General features: G+C 33.1%; 3 protein-coding genes across 4 annotated transcripts; 1 reads left to right on the forward strand and 2 right to left on the reverse strand.

Annotated features, from left to right (window-relative positions):
• Positions 1-318: 318 nt before the first annotated feature.
• Positions 319-3448, reverse strand: Usp5 (ubiquitin specific protease 5). Its single transcript, XM_088030439.1, has 10 exons — positions 3236-3448; positions 3030-3155; positions 2800-2979; positions 2263-2677; positions 1925-2216; positions 1522-1876; positions 1293-1468; positions 1007-1245; positions 625-954; positions 319-572 (listed from the first exon to the last, which is right to left on the reverse strand). Exons 1-10 carry the CDS (start codon positions 3329-3331, stop codon positions 400-402), a joined length of 2382 nt encoding a protein of 793 aa, XP_087886565.1. The 5' UTR covers positions 3332-3448; the 3' UTR covers positions 319-399.
• A 2593-nt stretch (positions 3449-6041) lies between these two features.
• Positions 6042-8282, forward strand: LOC148179139 (phospholipase A1 member A-like). Its single transcript, XM_088029510.1, has 7 exons — positions 6042-6096; positions 6192-6297; positions 6617-6759; positions 6817-7062; positions 7745-7936; positions 7998-8172; positions 8222-8282. Exons 1-7 carry the CDS (start codon positions 6042-6044, stop codon positions 8280-8282), a joined length of 978 nt encoding a protein of 325 aa, XP_087885636.1.
• Positions 8283-8686: 404 nt separating this feature from the next.
• LOC148179140 (ras-related protein Rap-2b) lies at positions 8687-18543 on the reverse strand. Of its 2 annotated transcripts, none has more exons than XM_088030366.1 (4): positions 18385-18543; positions 13269-13395; positions 10442-10877; positions 8687-10311 (listed from the first exon to the last, which is right to left on the reverse strand). In XM_088030366.1, exons 2-4 carry the CDS (start codon positions 13361-13363, stop codon positions 10009-10011), a joined length of 834 nt encoding a protein of 277 aa, XP_087886492.1. In that variant the 5' UTR covers positions 13364-13395; positions 18385-18543; the 3' UTR covers positions 8687-10008. The 2 variants fall into 2 exon arrangements, with proteins under 2 accessions (XP_087886492.1, XP_087886491.1); XM_088030365.1 differs by having other exon boundaries at positions 10442-10886; positions 18385-18541.
• Positions 18544-20413: the final 1870 nt, after the last annotated feature.

A 20413-nucleotide genomic window follows, 5' to 3' on the forward strand; every position in this document is an offset into this window, starting at 1 on the left:
CATTGTTTTAAAAGTTCCTTGGTAATTTAAAACTGAGTGAAATAACATTCCGCTCATTATCAGTCGTTATTATTGTTATTATTGTATCAATCAGAATGAGAAACAAAAATAAATGATTAATTTTTTTTTAGTTGAGAAATGGATTTTTTACCTGATCACAGCTATTTTGCAGTCTTAAAAGGTAACTCAGAAGATTTACGGAAATACGTTCCATGCCACTGGGTCGCTTCCGCTGACAAGTTTTCCGCGGTGTGCTCAACATAATCTAAGTTTAATGACTATGATTTATTCTCGTTTTATGATAAATGAAACAAAAACTTAAGTGAAAAATGTTTGCCGATTTATTAGCTATTTATACATACAAAAGAGCAGGCTAATTAGATTTGCTAAGCATTTTAATTAGAGTCGTTCATAGAGATACATGTAACCTAAGTCTTTCGGTGGATTTTCAGATAATGAGACTTTATTGTCGTTGAATATAATCCACTGACCCTCCTTCAGTATGTGAACCACGTAATGACCGACCATTGTCGAAGTACCCATGTGGGATATAAATGCAACGAGTTTATATTCTGAAACAACAAAAGTTATTTTTCTCCGCATTGTCGAGTTGAAATGACTTACTACTATCCCCGTCTCTAAATTCCGGTGGTGGCGGAGAAGTAACATTATCCAATTCCTCTTGATGGGAAAATATCCAATCCATGGCTCTTTCAACGTTATTATCAGTAGCCTTCAAAGCCTTAATTCCTTGACTTTGAGTAAAACCCATACTGACAATCGTTGCGAGCGCTTCAGCATTTGGTGTAAATTGAGAGCTTTCTGTACCAGGAGGTACAAACGGATCAGCAAAATCTGAGTCTGTAATATGTTCCATAATCCAAGCAGTAGCTGTTTCTACTCCTGAATTGTGGGTGAAGAACACTGCTCTCTTACATGCCTCTGGTGGGAAGCCTACAAGAGCATACATAACAAATTATAAAATAAGTTTTGCAAGACAACAGACCCATATCAGCCAACTGTGACAACACAGCTTCATCCATAACTGGAGCTGGAGGTTGAACTTTAGGTTCTGGCAACAGCTCTTCATCAGCCTGTGGTCCACTGCCACGTAAAGAAGACAGATCTAATATATCAGGCATTTCTATCGACACGTCCAGCTTGATAGGCACCCAGTCTTCTCTGAGCATGAACTTTTTCAACTGAATGCAGAGATAATCTGGAAATGTTGATAGTCTTGTGGTTCTAAAATTGCGTTTTGGTACACTGATTAGAAGAGGGCAACGACTCACTTTCGAGCTGTAACATTTGCATTGACAGCTGAACTGTAGAAATTGTTGATTACTTCAGACTGTGCAAACAACTCTAAACATGAAAGAAAGTTGATTTTTGGCCTCACAACAGTGCTAGGGAGTAATTTTTTTCCGCTTTTTTCTGCTTCGAGTTTTTTGGCTTCATATGCAGCCACCTGAAATTCAATTAAAACATGTACATCTAATTTCGACAGTAGTAAAAAAGGACCTCATCTTTGTTGATGGCGGCGTCCATCGGGATAATAAGAGGCAGTAAAAGATCAGATCTCGTCAAATATTTCACTTTCTTGCTTGCGCTGCACTGGAACTTTTCCTCCACTTTAAACTTGAAACAGTCACCTGGATTGCCTTTATTCTTAGTGTTTCGTTCCAACAGAGTGAGGAAGTGGAGGAAAAATTCTTGGGCGTCTTGTTGTTTCTTTGTTGAAAACTCGGGGTGGCCGCGACCAACTAAAGCTTTAAACATCAAGGGACAAATTCCAGGAGGGTCTGCATCCACAGGAGCTCCGGCAGGTGGAGGGACCGAATATTTCCCTGAAAGTAGACCAACACCCAACTTGGCCCTTAAAAAATGGTTTTACTCCACATGACAAAAACTTGAGTAAAATTACATTTGTGTATTGAAATCATCGCACGGATCGCCAACTGTCTGGTTGAAAAAGTTTTCGGCTTCATGGTAGTACCGTTGTATAAAGTCTGGAATGGAAAAGATCATCTGCATAACACTGTTCAGGTAACAAGAGTTGCCCATGTTTGTCATTCCTGTGTATCCTGGACCGTAAATGGGTTTTAACTTCCCATCGCTTTCTTGCAACGCGGACCATTCGTTGGACTTTTGGTTCAACTCCAATTCTAATTCCACCATGGACTTTTCGGTTTTTTCCATGTTTGCAATGTTGATTCCTATAAATATCAGTATGATGGTTGTCACGTGTTGTATTACGATTACCCCAGTGCGATAAATGCTGGACCAAGTTAGGGTCTTCAACCATGTCGTCTTCCTTGTAACTGAAGACATCGCCTTTTCCCTCTTTAGTGATAGTACCCAACTTGACGGCCAAGGGATAGCCAGTGGTGTTATAGTGTTCAATAGCGTGGTTGTTCCCTCCACTGCCATCATAAAATTTTCTTCCACAGAGAACAGTACCATCAGTTAAGTTGAGCCAGAGATTATCAGATTTGTCGCATTTTGCGCACTGCCACCCAGAGGGCGGGATTTTTTTTCCGGTGTCCAGTTGAGTTAAATTATTGGCATACTGGGAGACCATGCGGGTTTCACCGTCCCAAGTTCCAGTTAAAGCCTCCATTTCAACCAATTTACTAGCTGAAGGGGCTTCTAAAACTGCTTCAACGGAGGTTTTGACCTTAACAAAAAATATTGTTTTTTATTAGTTATTATTCAGTTTTTGTAGAAAAGACATAAAAATAGTAATTACCAAAGTTACACCATAAAAAATACTATCTATGGTGATTTAATCTTACTCACTTCTTGAGGTAGGTCTGGATTTGGCCACGGAAACGTTGTAAAACTCGGTAAGACAACAACATTATAGAAGTATTCAAACTCATATTTCTTTCCCATGTCAGGATCAAATCCTCCATCTACCCCAATTGCTAATCTGGTAATTTTCTTCTCAGGACCATCTCCTTGCACTGGGGACGGCACCTTGAAAAATAACATAACAATAACCAGAAAAAACACTAAAGATTGATTACCTCATGTCGAGTTCTTCTGATATGCAAATACACAGCTTCTGAAGTTTTACGAAAATGCTTTTCAACAAAATCTCGACCCAATCCCAAGAAGCTTTTTAAACTGACATACAAGCCAGTTTCCGTTTCCTAAAAAGGTAGTAAAATAAATTCTGCTTGGTAATTTTCATAACCTAAAATTTGCAATAAATATCGTGCGGGCGTCTTACCGGGTTATCGAACGAATAAACACATTCGTCTTTGTAAACTTTGTTGCTCGCAGTTGGAACTCTAATACTTTGTAGATGCGGTTTTAGTAAATCCATTTTATTTGCGGTATTTTAACCTAACACTTGTACTAAAATTACTACTTGAATTTGATTGAAAGCTTTTTGGGAGCGAGCAAATTAGCGGCTGTCAATAAACTTCAAACGAACGTGGCGCCATCTATCCAGCTTTTGAAAAAGCATAAAGAATATATTTTTTTTAAATTACCTGAATAATGACTAAAAAAGGTTTGTTTTAGGCAATATTGTAAAAAAATGAAATATATATTGGTCCTAAAACGTAAAAATAATTAAAAAATAATAATTCATGATGTGTTATTGTAAAGTTGGTTGCCTACATTTTTGTGCGTAAAAATTAACGGAAGCATTTAAAAAACTTTCGATAATAATGAATTGTTAACAAACATAATTTGAATTTGGCCCTTGGAAACTAGAAAATAGCCATTAACACATACGCATTTAAAAAATATATATATTTCATTACTTTTTGTTACAACAGATTGAGATTCAACTCCTACACGCACACTTTTTAAGCACCAACATTTGTGAGTTGTTTTATGGAAAAAACTTAAAAATGTATGTACCTGCCTCATTAAAAAAATACGCCTACCCTTTGCAAATTGTGTTAATAGACTATTATACTGTTCGAACAGGCGGTTTCCCATTGTATAAAAACATTGGCCCACCATAATTTAATAAAGTGCTATCTAACCACACTGAAATTTTATTTCTTCACACATAATAAATCAATTCTTTGGAATTTTATGAAACATGAAATTTCAAATTTTAACACAATAAAATTAATACTACACTTTTAACTTAAAACATGACGATCCAAAATTTGTTTAACTGATAGTTAGTTGTTAAAGCTTGACTTCTTAATGCAAAATTAATAATTCGATAATGACCTATAAGTTCGTGTGTTTAATTAACTTTATTTCACTTCTATTGATTGCCCTACATCCTGTATTTTTGCAAAATCTTACATATTAAAAACAAATTAAATGATTAGTTTTTATGTTTTAACATATAGTGTGTTTAATATGGTTTCTAGGCATAATTTTGAAAAAATAAATAAAAAATACCAACGTTAAAAAAAACCTTTTTAAGTTGTCAAAAATGGTGGATGCGCCAGGTAAAAAGACTAAAAGTTAAAGCATGGAGTCTTAGCAACTTTTACAATAAAAAATCTACCGAAGTATAAAATAATGACCGGAAATCAAGCTAATGTTATGCAATAATACAAAACTCAATTCAGATTTGCTGAATAGAAAACGATATATTTATAGTCCACTGTTCAAGTTCTAAAAATGAACACACCGTATACCGGATGGAACAGCTTGTTAACGATGCAAAAGAGGAACTAAACAAGGAATTCAATCGTGTTTACAAATCAGCAACGCAAACAAACGGAGCAGAACCTCAACAGCTTAACGACAACTAAAGTAAAATCGCCTTCGGAAAAATAATCCAAAGTGAAATATTTAGAGTAGATATAGAAAAACAAAAGAATAGGCACAGAGATAAAGAACTGCTTTAAACAATTTGCTCTCGCTAATGGAACTTGTAAATGTAAAAATGCAACGTGGAAAAAATACAATGGACAACCTACGATGCAGTGCAGGTGTGTTTTTACCCGAAAGAATTAGAAATTATGACGTCAAGCAAAGAACCAACGTACATGAAATGATTTCCAAAGAAGTGAACGAAGATCACTAAAACATTTTAGATATTTTATTTAATTAGATACTAGGTACAGATGAAGGAGGAGGGATTATTCCAAAAGAGAAGACCGTCGACAAAGCATTAAAAGCAATGATGAAAGGACTTTTTTGGGTGATTTAGATTCTTTCTACATTTTTTTACATTTTCAAATTTGGCATTACAACATTTTTTTTTATATTTTCGATTCCTTATTTGCATTTATTAAATTAATTAATAGTTCCAACAATATGTTTACCTTCTTGTCCCGATTTTTTATTATTGTTTCCTAAATGATAGTTTTCAAAATAATTTTAGTAAATGTGGTAGGCTAGAATTATTTTAATGAAATGCTAATGGTTGCTTTGATCCAATTTCTAATTCCCTTTGAATTTTGCAGAGCGTACTAACATTTCAATTAATATTCATTATGTTGCCTGTGTATTTAATTTAATTTTAGGATGCATTTAGATTTTTATTTTTTTTTTAATGACTTACTTTTTTATATTATTCTATCTGCCAATCATTAATTTGTTCATGAATGAAAACAAAAAGCATTTTATAAAACAGAATAAACAATGGATTTTTTAACGCTTGAAAGTATAAAAATATTTACAAAATGTGGCACAACAATAATTTCCTCAATGTTTTAATAACACGACAGATTTTTTAGATAAGGTAATAGGAAGTACTATTTAATCCAAGAGTGATGTATAGATCGCGAACCTAATCAAGTACCATCCATTATCACTTTTGTGGGTCGTTGGAAATTATAGATCCTTTATTACGTATTATGTATTATTTTTAAGCGTGAAATGGAATTATTGTTTAAAAACTGTTAAATACTATCATACGTTTTTTCATATGGTTTTACATAGATTTTAGTTAGTAGTGGTAATGACAATTTCCGTAGTAAATTACGGAAACGCAAATATAATGATAATCAGATGAATAAAATAGACATCACCATTAACGTTATATTGTCATATCCATATAACAATCGGTGAAAGTTCTTTTTTTTTAGTTCTGAATTTGGTTTAAATGTGTGATGGCTCCGATGATCGTAACTCTAATTGCTACTCCTCTTCTTTTACTTATTTTAGGTAAGTTTTTAATATTAATCCCAACGTTATGTTAATATTAGATAAAAAATAACAATTTTTACTAAATTTCATTAATTTTGTATTCCTTAATTCAGCTGCCACACGTGGAACATTTAATAAAGAAGAATTCCTAGCACTCATCAGAGATAATTATACGAAATCACCTAATTCAGATGATATTCACTTTATACTGTTTACCAGGTATTTAAAAATTGCAATAAATCAAAGCACTTCAAAATGTTTCCAGTGTCTTGTAGGTATGCAATCATCCATCATAATCTATGATTTAGATTTTCAATTAAAAGTTTTGGTAAATAATTCATCTTAAGTGTTTTATGGGTGATCGATATATTTAATATTTGACTATAATAATCCTGAAATAACAAATTATATAGATCATCCGATACTATCGATATAACTTTAGTTTTAAAATATTCACAACTCATCGCCTATTCTCAAAAGTTTACTGTAATAATGGCTAATTAGAAAATCTTTTCCATAAATGAATTTTATTTTTCAGGAATAATCCGCCATATACTTTGAAACTGAAGGACAAGAGCAACTTTAAAAATTCTGGCTTCAATAAAAGTCATCCCACAAAAATTATAATCCATGGCTTCCAAAGCAACATAAACGAAGATGTATTTGTTATCAATAAAAATGGTTCTCTTTCTTTCCAAAAGTTTGAAAATCAGAATGTTTTTCAACTAAATGTTACAGCTTACTTGTCTACTGGAAACTACAATGTGATAGGAGTGGACTGGTCAGTTTTATGCGAATTCGAATATTTATCTGCAATCAGTGGAGCTAGAAAAGCGGGTAATGTTTTAGCTAAATTTCTAAATTGGTTGTCCAATGTTGGTGTGAATATGGATCAAGTGCATTTAGTGGGTCACAGTTTGGGTGCACATGTTGCTGGAATTGCCGGGAGTCAGGTCAAAAATGGGAAAGTTGGTAGGATTACAGGTATGAAGGCAGAAAACGTATAAAAATATTTTGTACACCAATAGATTTAAACTGATATTTTTGCAAATACTTTTGTTGGTGTATATCACAACTCGGTGGAAAATAGGCATAATATAAATATTTTGAAACGTCCTCGAGCAAAAACCCGTCGTTTTTTGCTTTACCGCGAGCCAAGTTTTTTGCATCTCAATTAGGCTGGTTATTTAAGTTTAAAAATATTTCGCCTTTTGAAGAGATTTGATTAGTAAGGAACGCAAACTTTAATTATAATCTACGGTTTTGTCGGAAACCGGCATCAACTCTTTTCCAAGTAAACTGGATAATCGATAAAATAATTTCCCATTTCTTTATTAAATAACTTTGTTCGGGATTAGATTCCGGGGGCAGGAAATGTATGGTTTTATGCCGCGAAATGTTTTCCCCTTATTTGTGTGGAGGTTGCATGTCATCACTGGTGGAACATAAAAGATTTTAGTGTTTGGCTAGCTGCTGTGTAAAAATCAATATTCTATTGGGACCCTGATTTAGAAGATTAGTTTCGAATCCGATGGGATCGTGACTATCATAAAAAAGGACTAAATATTTTCTATTTCACTTTTTGTCCAGTTGAATCCTCGAAGGAGCGATGCACCTCCTGAAGCTTGAAAAAACTTTTCCTTGTAACCTTTTCCAGTGATTATAGGCTTGGATCCGGCTGGCCCTGGTTTCAAAGAATCTGATCCCAATTTGAAACTCGACTCAAATGACGCGAAAATCGTCGATGTTATTCATACGTATATGAAGGTATTAAGCATAGCGCAACCTGTTGGACATGTTGATTTTTATCCAAACGGAGGAAGGTGGCAACCGGGTTGCCCCGACGTTTATGATTTTTGTAAGTTATGATCTTGTTAATCCACCTGAGATTGAGTGGTTAAACTATTTCAGTATTTTAGGGCATGTTAGTGAGAGTTTATTGTGCAATCATGCTAGAGCTTATTATTTTTTTGCGGAGACGATATTGAATAAACAGGCCTTTCGAAGTAAGCGGTGTAATTCTGTAGAGGACGCTTTATACAATCGTTGCTCTCAATTAACAGATGTTTACATGGGACAACCTGAAACTTACAAGTAATAAAAATTCTAATAGATAATAAGTGCTTGATTGGTATTATTTTAGGTTTGGATTATATTACGTTCCCACCCGAGATCATCCACCGTATAGTTTGCCTGGAGCTTAAACGACAAAGGTTGTTGTAAATTCGATTTTTCATCTTAAGGTGCAATATAAAGTTATGTTTAACGAATGTTTAGAGAATATTATTAGAAGAAAGAAATAAATGAAAGGAGGCTCAAATTTTGAAATTTGAAAAATTAATCCTTCTTTAAGAACTCAAACATCTGTCAGTTATAAAAGCTCTGTGCTTACTTTTGGTATGGATTCTTGTAAAGGTCACTGGAAGTGTGCCACGACCGATTTATACAGTTCAATTTTGAAAAGGACATTTGATCGAATCAATGAAGCTGAAGCCAATAAAATGCTCATAAACTCCATTTATAAAACACAATTGTTTATTGATTATAGCTTTCCTGAAAAATATTCTGAATTTTACACCCTCTGACAAAAGATCAATAAGATACAATACACATTCTTGTCTTTTTTAATTGGAAACTAATTTACACTTATTAAATCTTCTTCTATATTTAACAATACATTTATCTGGATTGTCAAGATTCAAGTCACATATACGAAAGACAACTAAAACTAACAATACGAATATAAAAGCTACAAACTACTGAAGAAAGAACCAACAAATGAATTGGGAAGTTGAATGAGATAAGCTTTATTTTGCGTACTTTTTTGTTCTCGTGAAAGCGAAAGTTAACTCCATTTCCGAGTGTTTACTTTTAGATCAACTTAATTATGGTTGCTACAGAAATTATACCGGAAGAGTAAAAAATGTAGAACGTTAATCACTTTTTAACAGGTTTCGAAAGTTAGACCCTGTTATAAAGCGTACTAAACCGTGACTTTGAATCAATAATTTTGACTATTTTTTTTCACAAAATAACGCATCTCTGCCAACAGTTTAAAGTGATAATAAAAAAAAGAACAGATGTAAAAACATAAACAGTCTCTTCATAAATCTAGTCCCTAAGTTTCTAAAGGTTTATTAGTGATATAAATTCCGACCGCATAATGCTAAACAGTTACATCAAACTTGTGAGACATTGAATATGCATATTAAAAATTATTTTCACGTAGCAGCTCGTTTAGAAAACTAATTTGGAGCTATTTACAATGTGAAACTTCCCTAGTTTTAGTTGGTTCTCGCAGCTTTAGTAAAAGAAAATAATGCAAGATCCAATTAGAACTAAACGAAATTTAGTGTTAAAATATAAAGAGGTGTATTTTATTAACTTACTTGTTTCCTTGATTAGGTTATTCATCGATTTTAATGCAACTGTTAAAATTATGCAAAAGAATTCTAAGCTAAATAAAAAAGATGAAAAAAGGATACGCAAAACGATTGTACTAAAATGGTATATATTTCATGAAGTTATTTGGATTATATATACACCACTTACCTATATAACCGACATAAAGTTATTAATATGGAAGAATTAGTTCAGTTAGTGTACAGAAACAATGACGTTCTGCCCTTGGTGTTCAAATTGAAGACAACTAAAATTAAAACGTCGCAAAAAGTTTCAATATTGCTTTCAGAAAATGCTTTATTTCCTCCAGCTTTTGGAAATTAAGTATGCTTCTCTGCGTCTGCGTGTTAGATTCTTATCGCACCACACATTGATTAAAATATTTGCTATCATAACCAATTTCAAGAGGAAGTAACTAACTAACTCATAGGCAAGTAGAACAGAAATCAATACTGGTCGATCAATACATTTGTTCTTAATTGGGCATCAGTCATTGTTTTACGTACAATAAAGAAATGTTTTTCTAATTTAAGATATGATACAAGAATTTCTTTTTCCATGACGATCTCTAATTTGTTGGAGATGTTGAAGCTGGACGGCTGAAGGAATCATTGCTGCCTGTGAAGGTGTCGACGATGGAGGACCAGACTGTGGCGGCAAAGATTGCCGTCTACGCCGTTGTAACGCGGGACTAAGATTGTACTTGATTTTAGCTTGTGTTAAGAGCTCTTTGAAAACTTTAGTTATGTTTATGTTTTCTTTTGCCGAAGCTTCGACGAAGCCGTTTTCCCAATCTACGGTGACTACAGACTCTGTTGTCGCAGTGTCTACCTAAATAAAGTCACAGAAATATAGCAAAAACGTTCCAAAGAAAAACAAAACGATAATGCAACTGAGGAAAAATCATTTCGATAACGAAAAAAAAAACAAGCAGTTTGTAAAGCCCAACATTGTTTTGTACCTCTCTATTTCCAGCCAGATCGATTTTGTTTCCGACAACTACAATAGGCACATTTGACGTAGCCTTAGTTTCGTGTATTTGATCTCTTAAGGCCCTGGCTTCTTCAAAAGTCGAAGTGTCAGTCACATCATATACTAGTATAAATGCGTCTGCTGATGAAATTGACAATGCCCTCATGGCAGGAAACTCGTACGATCCAGCTGTATCTAAGATGTCTAATGTTAGATGGACTCCAGTAACATTGAAATCTCCATGATGCATTTCTTCCACTGTGCGTTTGTATTTTGAAGAGAACGTTCCGTATAAGAACTGTGTTATAATGGAAGACTTCCCAACTTTAGCTGAACCCATTACTACTATCTTGTGACGAACGCTGTTGGCTGCACCTAGATTATCTTCTTTTTCCAGGGCTTCCGCATCTTCGCTTTTTTGTGACCTGAGAACCCTAGACAATATTTTAAAACAGTCATGAAAGAGTTTACAGTGCGTTGTCTTTCACTTCACATAATCCACATTTTCAAACGAACGTGTAGCTTTGTTACAAATGTTTGCAGCCTTTAAACTGTAATTTAGAATTAAACTTAATGCCTCAGAAATAGTGATTGTTACACGATTCTCAAACAAAGCACTTGATTACTCTCACGCTCTGACAAATAAAAGCTACAATGAGGATTAAAATGAGAATTTCGTAATTAAAGGATGCGAAATTATAGTTGCGAAGATATAGAATCTAATTAGGTAAATCACGACATTCACAAAAAAATCCTATAATTCCGTATTTTTATCCGCGGATATGCTTCGACGTTCAAAACCGCTGGAAATATTGCATTTAAACTTTGTGTACATGCAGCAGTTATGCGATCAGATATAAAATTATATATGGAAAGTTGTTATCGTAGAATCTTCCACACCAAAATGTAAACAGAATTTCCCAACTGCATCTCTGTTCAGACGAGACGTAAACCTGTTTATATTGTAATAAATAAGCACTAATAATTTTTTACACCCAATTTTGCGGTTTGAGTATTTGTTTATGATTTATTATAGATAATATACAGCGGTAGACTTGTTTTTGTGTGTTTTTGGGATACTAAACCAAGAGAGAGAATTAATCGCCTTAAATTTTTATGGAAATCGGATGGAATTGAACTGAACGTTTGATTTAAAAGGTTTCCATAAAAATAGAAAATCAAATAACCTCAATAGTTTCTACTTTAAACAATTTTATACTTGTAACGAATAAAATTGGCGATTCCATCTTTAAATCAATCAGTTTTTTCGGTTCAGAAAGTAATTTTCGTGACCAACATGTAATCACAGAAATACACAACACTTAAATTAGAAATGGCCGAAATCCACGCGGTTGTAAATACTTAAACCGATAATATTTAGAAAATAAAACTGAAAATGTTTATGCCAGACAGCACAGCGTGCCTGGATCTGCTACCAATAATCCATCTACTAAAATCACAATAGTAGTGAATTTTAAAATTATTAATTCACCATAAAATATATCGAGAGAAACGCAAATTCCGTTACATGGCATTAAATTTGATTGTATCATCTAAAAACGTGCGGTTCGTTGTAATTAATTTCAGCCTATTCATTCACTCCGAAACGTCCAACAATTCGTTAAAAATTAATGTTTTGTTCATCAAAACGTGTTCCATGTAGCGTAAACGCGAATATGTCCATCACAAGTGGACTGAAAACCCTTGTGTCTGTGAATGTGATATTGTTGCGAAAAGTGCACGAAAAATGCAATTGCCTTTTTAGGTTTGTCCACTTTTTTCACCTTCTCATTTAATTTATTTTCAATACGTACCATGCGTATGACAAAAATTTATAGTGCCATAGCTAAGAACTACCTTGTGTGATAAAATTTAAATGAAAAACTGCTAAACATTTTCCTGCAAAATTTATTGTTCATGATTTTGGTTATTTCTGTTGAAAGGCTGAAAATGAATGAGCACTTTTTATAAGAACCTTCAGATAAACACCGATACTTTTTTCCCAGTTTAATTTCGTTCGTCCCTCATTAATCCGGGGCTTCGAAAGTGACACGGAATTAGGTTTTTGCTTCAACAAAATGCGAAACTGCGGTTTTACATTTCTTCGACATTCCATTCTGTTTTCGTCAGCTTTTCTCAAAGAAAACTATCACAGATTGCCCCAGTTCTAAACTAGGAGTATTATTTATCTAGTCATATCTTTTCTTTCCAAATTGTTAAGTTGTTTTAAATTAAGCTGCAGACCGCATTTATCTTTATGTAGAAAAAATCATTACAACGGGCTATTTACTTTGTTTTTATAATTCAGAATTCATTTGTATTGTTTTCAGTTACTTACCTCCAATTAGGACTTGCATGGTTCGCACAATAAAAGCTATTATTATTACAATAACTTTTATGTGCCGTGCGATCAATATTGTTTTGAGAAAGTTGGGAAAACTGAACTTGAATTATTCTGCTTTTAAGTTAGCGGAAAATACGTATCAGATGTCACTGTTGTCTGACACTTGTTAGATTTGAAGTTTCATATTTCAGATTTCAGTGTGTTCGATGATGTAACGTTTTAGTCTCCTCGTCAATATTTTGTACAATTTAGATTAATATCAAGATTTGATTGTTAATTTATTCTAGCAATTGAACTAGAATTTATCCTTAAAATAAAAATGAAACTTACATGTTTACAAACTAGCAACTTTTTCATATAATTAGACACAGACGAAACAACTGCGTCGTTTTTCGCTTAAAATAAATTGTTTTGCTGCAATGCAGCATTACAACCATAAACAGTATGTGCTAATGTAAAATTTTCGTCTTACCTATTATTATGCAAGCGCTTGTCTGGTTCCGGTTCTTCTTTTAAAAACGAAGGTTGCAAGCTAAATCGCCTGCGAAATTGATGTCTTCCCTTCATCAAATTCTTTGGATTTGACTTCAGTCGTTAAACTGAAAAGCAAACATAGTGATGTAAGAATTCACATTTTAAGCCGAAAATAAATTCAGACTTAATTTTTCAGGTTTCCTCCAGATTCCTTAAATTTATGCAGCCAGGTAATAAAATTTGAACAGAACGAAGACAATAAAAACCATCGCAGATAAACGCTAAACACGGTGCTCGGCTGTCGGAATATCATAAAGACGCTTCTATCATTTTTCCTCTATGGTTTATGTAAGGAAATTTGAATTTAAATTATTCCACAATTAAGACTGTAAAATGACACGTATAAATCTAAAGAATGAATAAACATTTTGTTTCAAAACTGAACAAACAGAATCCTTGTGTACGTGATATAATTAATTAAAAGCGGAATCTGCAAGTTCACTATTATTTTAACGGTGGAGATAAAATGAGCGCCCCAATAGGAATTAAATTTCCTAAATTGTATTTGATAATAATAATTGGAAAATAATAATACACAAGTTGGTTGTACTGGGTATTGTTTTAAACCTACCTTTAACGAACCGTTCGTATTTCAATTAGCTTAAGGTGTTTTTGATAAAACGAGCTAACCGCACGTACATATGTGTTTTTAAACTTTTTTTTCCGGGATTATGCGGTTTATCTGCTGAAAATAGAGATTGCGCTTCTTCTGAAAAATGAGATTGAATAAGTAACGACTTTTCATTAAAATATACACCATAACTCTCTAATTGATTGTTTTTGAGCACTGATTAGGTAAGGCAGCGTTGTGTAAAATTGAAAAAAGTCAAAAGCTGGATGGCGACCGAAAACAAAACGGAAATCGATGCACGGGAAAAGTTCCACTCCACCGGAAATGAACAGGGAAAGATTGGATAGATCAAAACTAGGAGCAGTGGTCGTTTTTAGATGGTGTCTGGTAATTAAACGGATTAATCACAAGTACGAAAGACAGAAAGTGTAAGGATTAAACGAGGATTTTGCTCGCAGTGTCAAGATAATGCACCAGGTCAAGTTGTGTCTTTGTCAAGAGGATTTTCGCCGTGTTCAAGAACTCTTCATATTTAACGCAGTATCATCTGTTTCCGCGTATAAAATTCTAGAAGATTTTGGGGGAACAAAGTTCCCAAGTTCTGGATTTACACTGACAAATTTCCAGCCAAGTTTTAATTCCCTAAATCCTCACATATCGCTTGGACTTAAGCCCCTGGACTATTTACAAAGTTCACACTTTAGAACTACCACACCTGAAAAACAAAGCAAAATCTTTCAATTTCTGTTTTTAACTTGTACCTACTTTAATTTTTTAGTTTCAGATCCATTTCTCTTTGCTCTTGAATTTTTCGCTTTCCAGAGAGATTGAAGTGGGTTTATGAATATTATTAAAATCCTAATCTCAAGAGAATGCTTTCATTGTAGTACGAGATTTACATAATAAAACACGAATACATTAATCAAATTATACTTTAGTTTCTTAAAAAAGCAGTTCATCAGAAGGATACGGAAGCTTTCCTTGTTATTCATTACCACAAGGTTTGAATAGAAAGAAAAAAAACAAGAATTTTAAAGGAGATGAGTTTGATTTTAAATAGTGCTGCGACTGAATTGTTGTAATAACGAATTTAATTATTGTACTTCACATCCGTTCAGTAGTATAGCCGTAAGTCCCCAATAAAAGAAAATAAAAGCACTTTTCTTTAGAGTGGTTTCAGTAGAGTTGGTAGGAGGTTATTATACCATTATCCCAAATGACCCGTACACGTTTACATTGAACGTACAAGATACATGCAGCTTTTATGCTAAAGCTCTTTCAAGCTGTATCAACTTAACCGTATTTTCTTGTAAGATTTTTTTTGGAGAGATTAATAAGACTGGGCCGCTTTAGTTCAATTTTAATAAAAAGCAAATAAGGAAATAAACGTGCTTTTCTGGTCGTAGTAAAGACCGTTTTCTGAATTGTCTGAATTCTGAAATGGAGAAGGTTGAATACATTATTCTAAATGATGAAAAGTAATAAGACCAACGTTAGTTTTAATTAACTTCCAGATTTCGCCTACATTAGGTTTTAAGGGATAAAAATCATTTTATACAAAAATGTAATCAAATTTCATTTGGATTCGATTTCTCGGACGCGGAAAGGTACGTCAGCACCTGCTTTACATTGTAAATGTAGAAATCGTTCATGTAGACAAAAAAACACTGCCTACACCCAGCAATATGAGCCCGAAGGAATGGCATGAACACCTGGTAACGATCAAAGGGCCAAACAAACCAGAAAAATTGATAATTGGAATATTAAACATACTTTGAGCATATTTTTCCACCAGTTTATGTTACACTCATGTAAAAGCATACCTTTACATAAATCAGAATCTCATTACATGTCGGTTTTATTTTGTGATTGAAAAGCTGCAACCCTTTCAGAGTGCTATTAACTAAATCCCAAACATTAAACAATCAACGTCCACCTACATTCGCAATGGGGATAGTTAATCAATTTCTAAATATAATTCCTTTTAACAAAACCATCCCACATAATTTTGATACAAAGAGTAAATAAACAAGTACAGTATACTTACCACCCGAACATTTTATATTAAACTGGTGTAAATAACTGACAAAATTTAAATTAATATACCAATGTTTACGGTGATATAAAGTTTAATCTAGTTACGTACTACCTACAGGAGTTTTTCAATTAGTTGTTCTGTGCTGAATTGATAAGCTAGAATTATAAGCATTAAGCAAATAATAAATAAGCTCAGCGCGAACAGATAAGTAAATACAGCTTTACTCGCATCTAATGTAGACGCCAAAGCACCATAATTGAAATCGTCGTTTTGTCTTCGAAATAGCTTGGTGTTCAAGATTAGACTAACAATTCCAAATATTGAAGTAAATAGATTTATTTTATTTACTTTACGCAACTAAAAATCAAAATGTGCAATTAATTAATATCCTCGCGATAACGCAACTGATTTTAGTAAAATTCGCGTTCATTAAAAGCAGTGTGTCGAATTCTAAACCTATTTAACAAGATTTAACAACTGGCATCCAGTGTTGAGGCGAGGCTTACAGTTTCGTCATAACTTCAATCAAGAAAGTTGGATGTCTTGTTTGAAGTGGGATACAAATAAATTACCCATATACCTTGCTGTTCCTAAAAGACGCGACATAAATCAATAGAATTATTGAAAGGTACATTTTCTAAGGGGAAATATCGCTTCCGTGTTTCTTTTGCGTGAAAATAGATATTTTCAAACAATAGAATATCGCCTATTCGTGACATGTAAAAACAGGTGTTTCTTTATTAGAATGTCATATTATGTACTCATTTTTAATGTAAAAAAAGACAACTTTATCGAGCTTTGAATGTTTGCATTTTATGAATTACATATTTTAAAGTGATGTATTACCAATAAAACTATTACAATTGCCGGTGTCAACTTGACACCAAATTTTAGCTGGCTCTACTGTGGTGATATAAGCTTAAGATTTTCACTTTAGTCCGTGTCTGGATTAGAGCAATCCATTATTTAGAAGACAACAAAATTATTGCGCATTATTAGTGACCGCTTTCGATAAACCCAATAAATAATGTGTTTGTCAGTCTTGTTTAACGCTTGTCATTTAATTTGTGTTAATTTATAATAATATTATCAACAACAATAGGCAGTTAATTTACATTTATTTAAATGGTAAATTTAATATGTCCAACTTACACTTTAATTAACATTTTCCCATTTTGTAGTTAACCGATTTTGAAACAATAATAATATTAATAATAATAATAATAATAATAATAACGCTAATCAACAAATTTTGGGAAAAAATATGCTGGTGAAGTGGAAAGTCATTTTTAAAGTGGAACGGGCTCTCGGTTTTGCTCCATCAAGTTCGAATTCAATTATATTCTCGAAAAAATGTTGTTCTAGAGCACAAACGTTTATCTTATTCAATTTTTTTTAAAAATTTGCAAAATTTCTGAAATGCTCGACAGCGTTTGAAAAAAAAATTTAACAAGTTTTGCAAGAAACTATAAAACTCATAAGTAGGTTTATCAGGACTTTCCATGATGCCCAAAAAAAATCGTTTTTAAGGATTTTCATATGCAATTTTCCATATAACTCAAGAATATTCACGTTTTTCATTGTATTGCATAAATAAATTGCTGAACGTTTAAAATCAGACCCTTTTAAAATACATCGGAATAAAATTGTTCATCCAACTCTGTTTTTTTGAATACAATTTAGCAGTTTTTAACTCGATACAATTCCCAGGACACTGCTAAAAACACTAAAACTGTCAGTTACAAAGTTATAACTCTCCGAGTTTATAGCGAAATCTTGAAACGGAAAATTGTCTGCTGGTACAATATGCGTCTCAAATCATTGGTTAAAGCGCAGTAACTTTAACTCAAATGTGCAGTGTAATTATTCATAAAACCCGATTTAATATTTCTAAACACGTTCCAAACATGCTGCCTTAAGCTTAGGGTGTTTCGCTTGTCGCTTGAAATCGTCTCTTTTAACATAAAGGCGCAATAGACCGATTCTATATACAACTAAAAATACAATTGGTAATACCACGTACACAAGAGTTTTCTTTTTGATTTCTTTCACACTGAATAATAGTAATATGCGAATAAATTTTACTTTAAATAAAATATACAATTTCGTCTTTAATTTCAGCTCGATTTTGTACCTAACGCATTTGTCACCATACTGATAACCGATATGATATGGTATCTTTTAATTCTTCGAAATGCGTAACTATCGCAGCGAACAATGTTCGAAATGTAGAATATCAGTAAAAACGACCAAGTCTGATTACCTCTCTTTTCCATGTTACTATTACTGTAAAGTGATACAAGTTTTTTTGTTTTTGTTTTAGTTACAATCGAAAGATAAGTAAATATTAACAACTTCGTAGACATATTGTTGCAAATACCGCTAATATAAAGTGAAAATCATTTTATAAAAATAATTCGCTTTTTAAAAATATCAAAAACTTACCTTCAAGTCAATGAGTGAAAAAAAGATTTGATACGAAATGTAAAAAGTAACTCATTAACTGCTCTAAAGCGCACTGGAACCAACAGGTTGGTAGCAAATCTTTGACTGTTCCCGGAGCGGCTCCGGACGGGCTCCAGGCCCGCGTCTGCGCTTACACCAGTAATCAACATGTGCTAAAAGACAAGATCATTGAACCAAGCATACATTGGTAATTTATGTGGAATCGTTGAAATCATGAAAATTAGCAACTATGCAAATTATACTTACCACAGAGGGCGTTAGTGAAATTACACATTACGTGATTCTGAATTAATATTTACCCACTAGCAAGGGTTAGCCAGTTAATATTTGTAGGGTAAGTTTAGGTGTAGGTACCTACATTGAAATACTCCGGGAACATGTAGTGGTGAAAGAGAGATGCGCTTTATGCTAATTTTTAGATTTGATATCGATTTTTAGAATTGGTGCCGGACTTTAACACACTTTTGTTTGATGAAAAGAGTTACCACGCCAAACTTAATTATTCAAGCGTTAAAACTCCTAGAACTGCGAGGTTGAATAAAAAGTGTTGTTTCAGGTAAAAGCTAAACATTTTCATTTAAGAAGTAAATGTACAAGTTCTAATAGATAATTTCTAAAATTGATCTCTTCTGCTAAATTTGATGATTTTGAAAGGTTGATACAGTAATGAAAAATTTAGAATCAAACTGTTTTTCACCAGTCTCGAGCAGAAATTTGTCTCTTCTACTCTATAATTATTTTGTGTAGATAACCAAGTCTTATACTGTGACAGCTACCAATCATATAAAAAACTCTAAACTTGGTTGCGTTTGCTTTATAATTTTGTAATTTGGGTGGTTAACAAGCAGTCAAAAGTTGTAATATCTCGGAATTTTATTGTCTTAGCCTACAATGTTACCAGACATTTAATGTAGAATATTAAAACATTTTAGTTCATCCTAAAAATAAATATTTCTTTGCCTCTTTTGTTCTAGACTTTTGAGATTTGGCACACTGAAAAAACAACTCTAAAATTATTCTGAATTTCATTTTCTTTGCGTGAAAGCTACATGATCTATAGGTCAGATCAAAAATCTTGACTCGGTCAAAAACAGGAAAGTAAAAATAAAACCGAAACACTTCGATTCTATTTCAACATTTTGTCATGAACATTGAAGTTTGATTTTAATAGATAACAATTCTCTGAAAGTCGATAAAACAGACTTTTATTGGAGGTACAAGACGATAAAGAAATGTTTTATCGGCAATAGAAGCAGTTGTAAGTGAATTAGAACATTCCCAAATCAATAGTTTTTTTTGCTTCCTTATCATCATCGGTGTCATTTTACCCGAGTGAGACGTTCAATATAAATAAATCCAATTATAACATTTTAATTGACAATATGGGAACAACTTGATATTGTTAAAGAGATCTAACTTTTAAGTACCGATTTTCTTAATTAAAAGACACTTTTGTATACTCGAAATTACGATAGTAAGATGTCCTGAAACAACTTTTCAAATTTCCTCTCGTAAAAATCGAGTTGGTCTAAAGTTAATCATTGAGCAGTGAACCTAGAAATTGTTAATCCCTCGAGAGTCTGCTCGTGGTCGAGCCAGACCATCGCGTCGGATTAATACTGATTAGAAGCGGTGGTCCATCGTTTAATCCAGCACCCACCTAAATAATTACACGGAGCAGGTCCAAATTAAACACCATTACATACTTAATGTATATTTGTGTATAAACTATTATCATGTCGATAATGTTTACTGTTTAAGTTTGATGTTTAAATTAGTAAACAGGTCTTGAATCACTACGGAATACGTGATGTATTTGCTGTAGTTAATTCGTTTCGTTGGACCAATATTTAGATTTTCGCAAGACCAGTCTAGTTTAGGTTATATTCAGAGAACCTATAAAATATCCACATTGAAACGATTATTACTGCATTAAGCTTAAATCCGAGAACAGAAATAAATAGTGTAAGAAAACGATTGATTCGGAGCTGTCTTTTTCCAATAGTAG

Source organism: Gnatocerus cornutus, chromosome 2, assembly GCF_029298725.1.
Source record: "Gnatocerus cornutus isolate USDA-ARS CGAHR chromosome 2, icGnaCorn1.1, whole genome shotgun sequence".
NCBI classification, from domain to species: Eukaryota; Metazoa; Arthropoda; class Insecta; order Coleoptera; family Tenebrionidae; genus Gnatocerus; species Gnatocerus cornutus.

Coding starts and splice junctions, on each gene's coding strand:
- Usp5 (XM_088030439.1), bottom strand. CDS start 3,331: ATGGATTTACTAAAACCGCATCTACAAAGTATTAGAGTTCCAACTGCG. Junction 1,469..1,521: donor CCGCCATCAACAAAGATGAG/GTCCTTTTTTAC, acceptor ATTGAATTTCAG/GTGGCTGCATATGAAGCCAA. Junction 573..624: donor ATTTAGAGACGGGGATAGTA/GTAAGTCATTTC, acceptor TTGTTGTTTCAG/AATATAAACTCGTTGCATTT.
- LOC148179139 (XM_088029510.1), top strand. CDS start 6,042: ATGGCTCCGATGATCGTAACTCTAATTGCTACTCCTCTTCTTTTACTT. Junction 6,097..6,191: donor TCTTCTTTTACTTATTTTAG/GTAAGTTTTTAA, acceptor TCCTTAATTCAG/CTGCCACACGTGGAACATTT. Junction 7,063..7,744: donor GAAAGTTGGTAGGATTACAG/GTATGAAGGCAG, acceptor CAGTGATTATAG/GCTTGGATCCGGCTGGCCCT.
- LOC148179140 (XM_088030365.1), bottom strand. CDS start 13,363: ATGAAGGGAAGACATCAATTTCGCAGGCGATTTAGCTTGCAACCTTCG. Junction 10,887..13,268: donor AAGCGCTTGCATAATAATAG/GTAAGACGAAAA, acceptor AATATTGTCTAG/GGTTCTCAGGTCACAAAAAA. Junction 10,312..10,441: donor ATCTGGCTGGAAATAGAGAG/GTACAAAACAAT, acceptor GACTTTATTTAG/GTAGACACTGCGACAACAGA.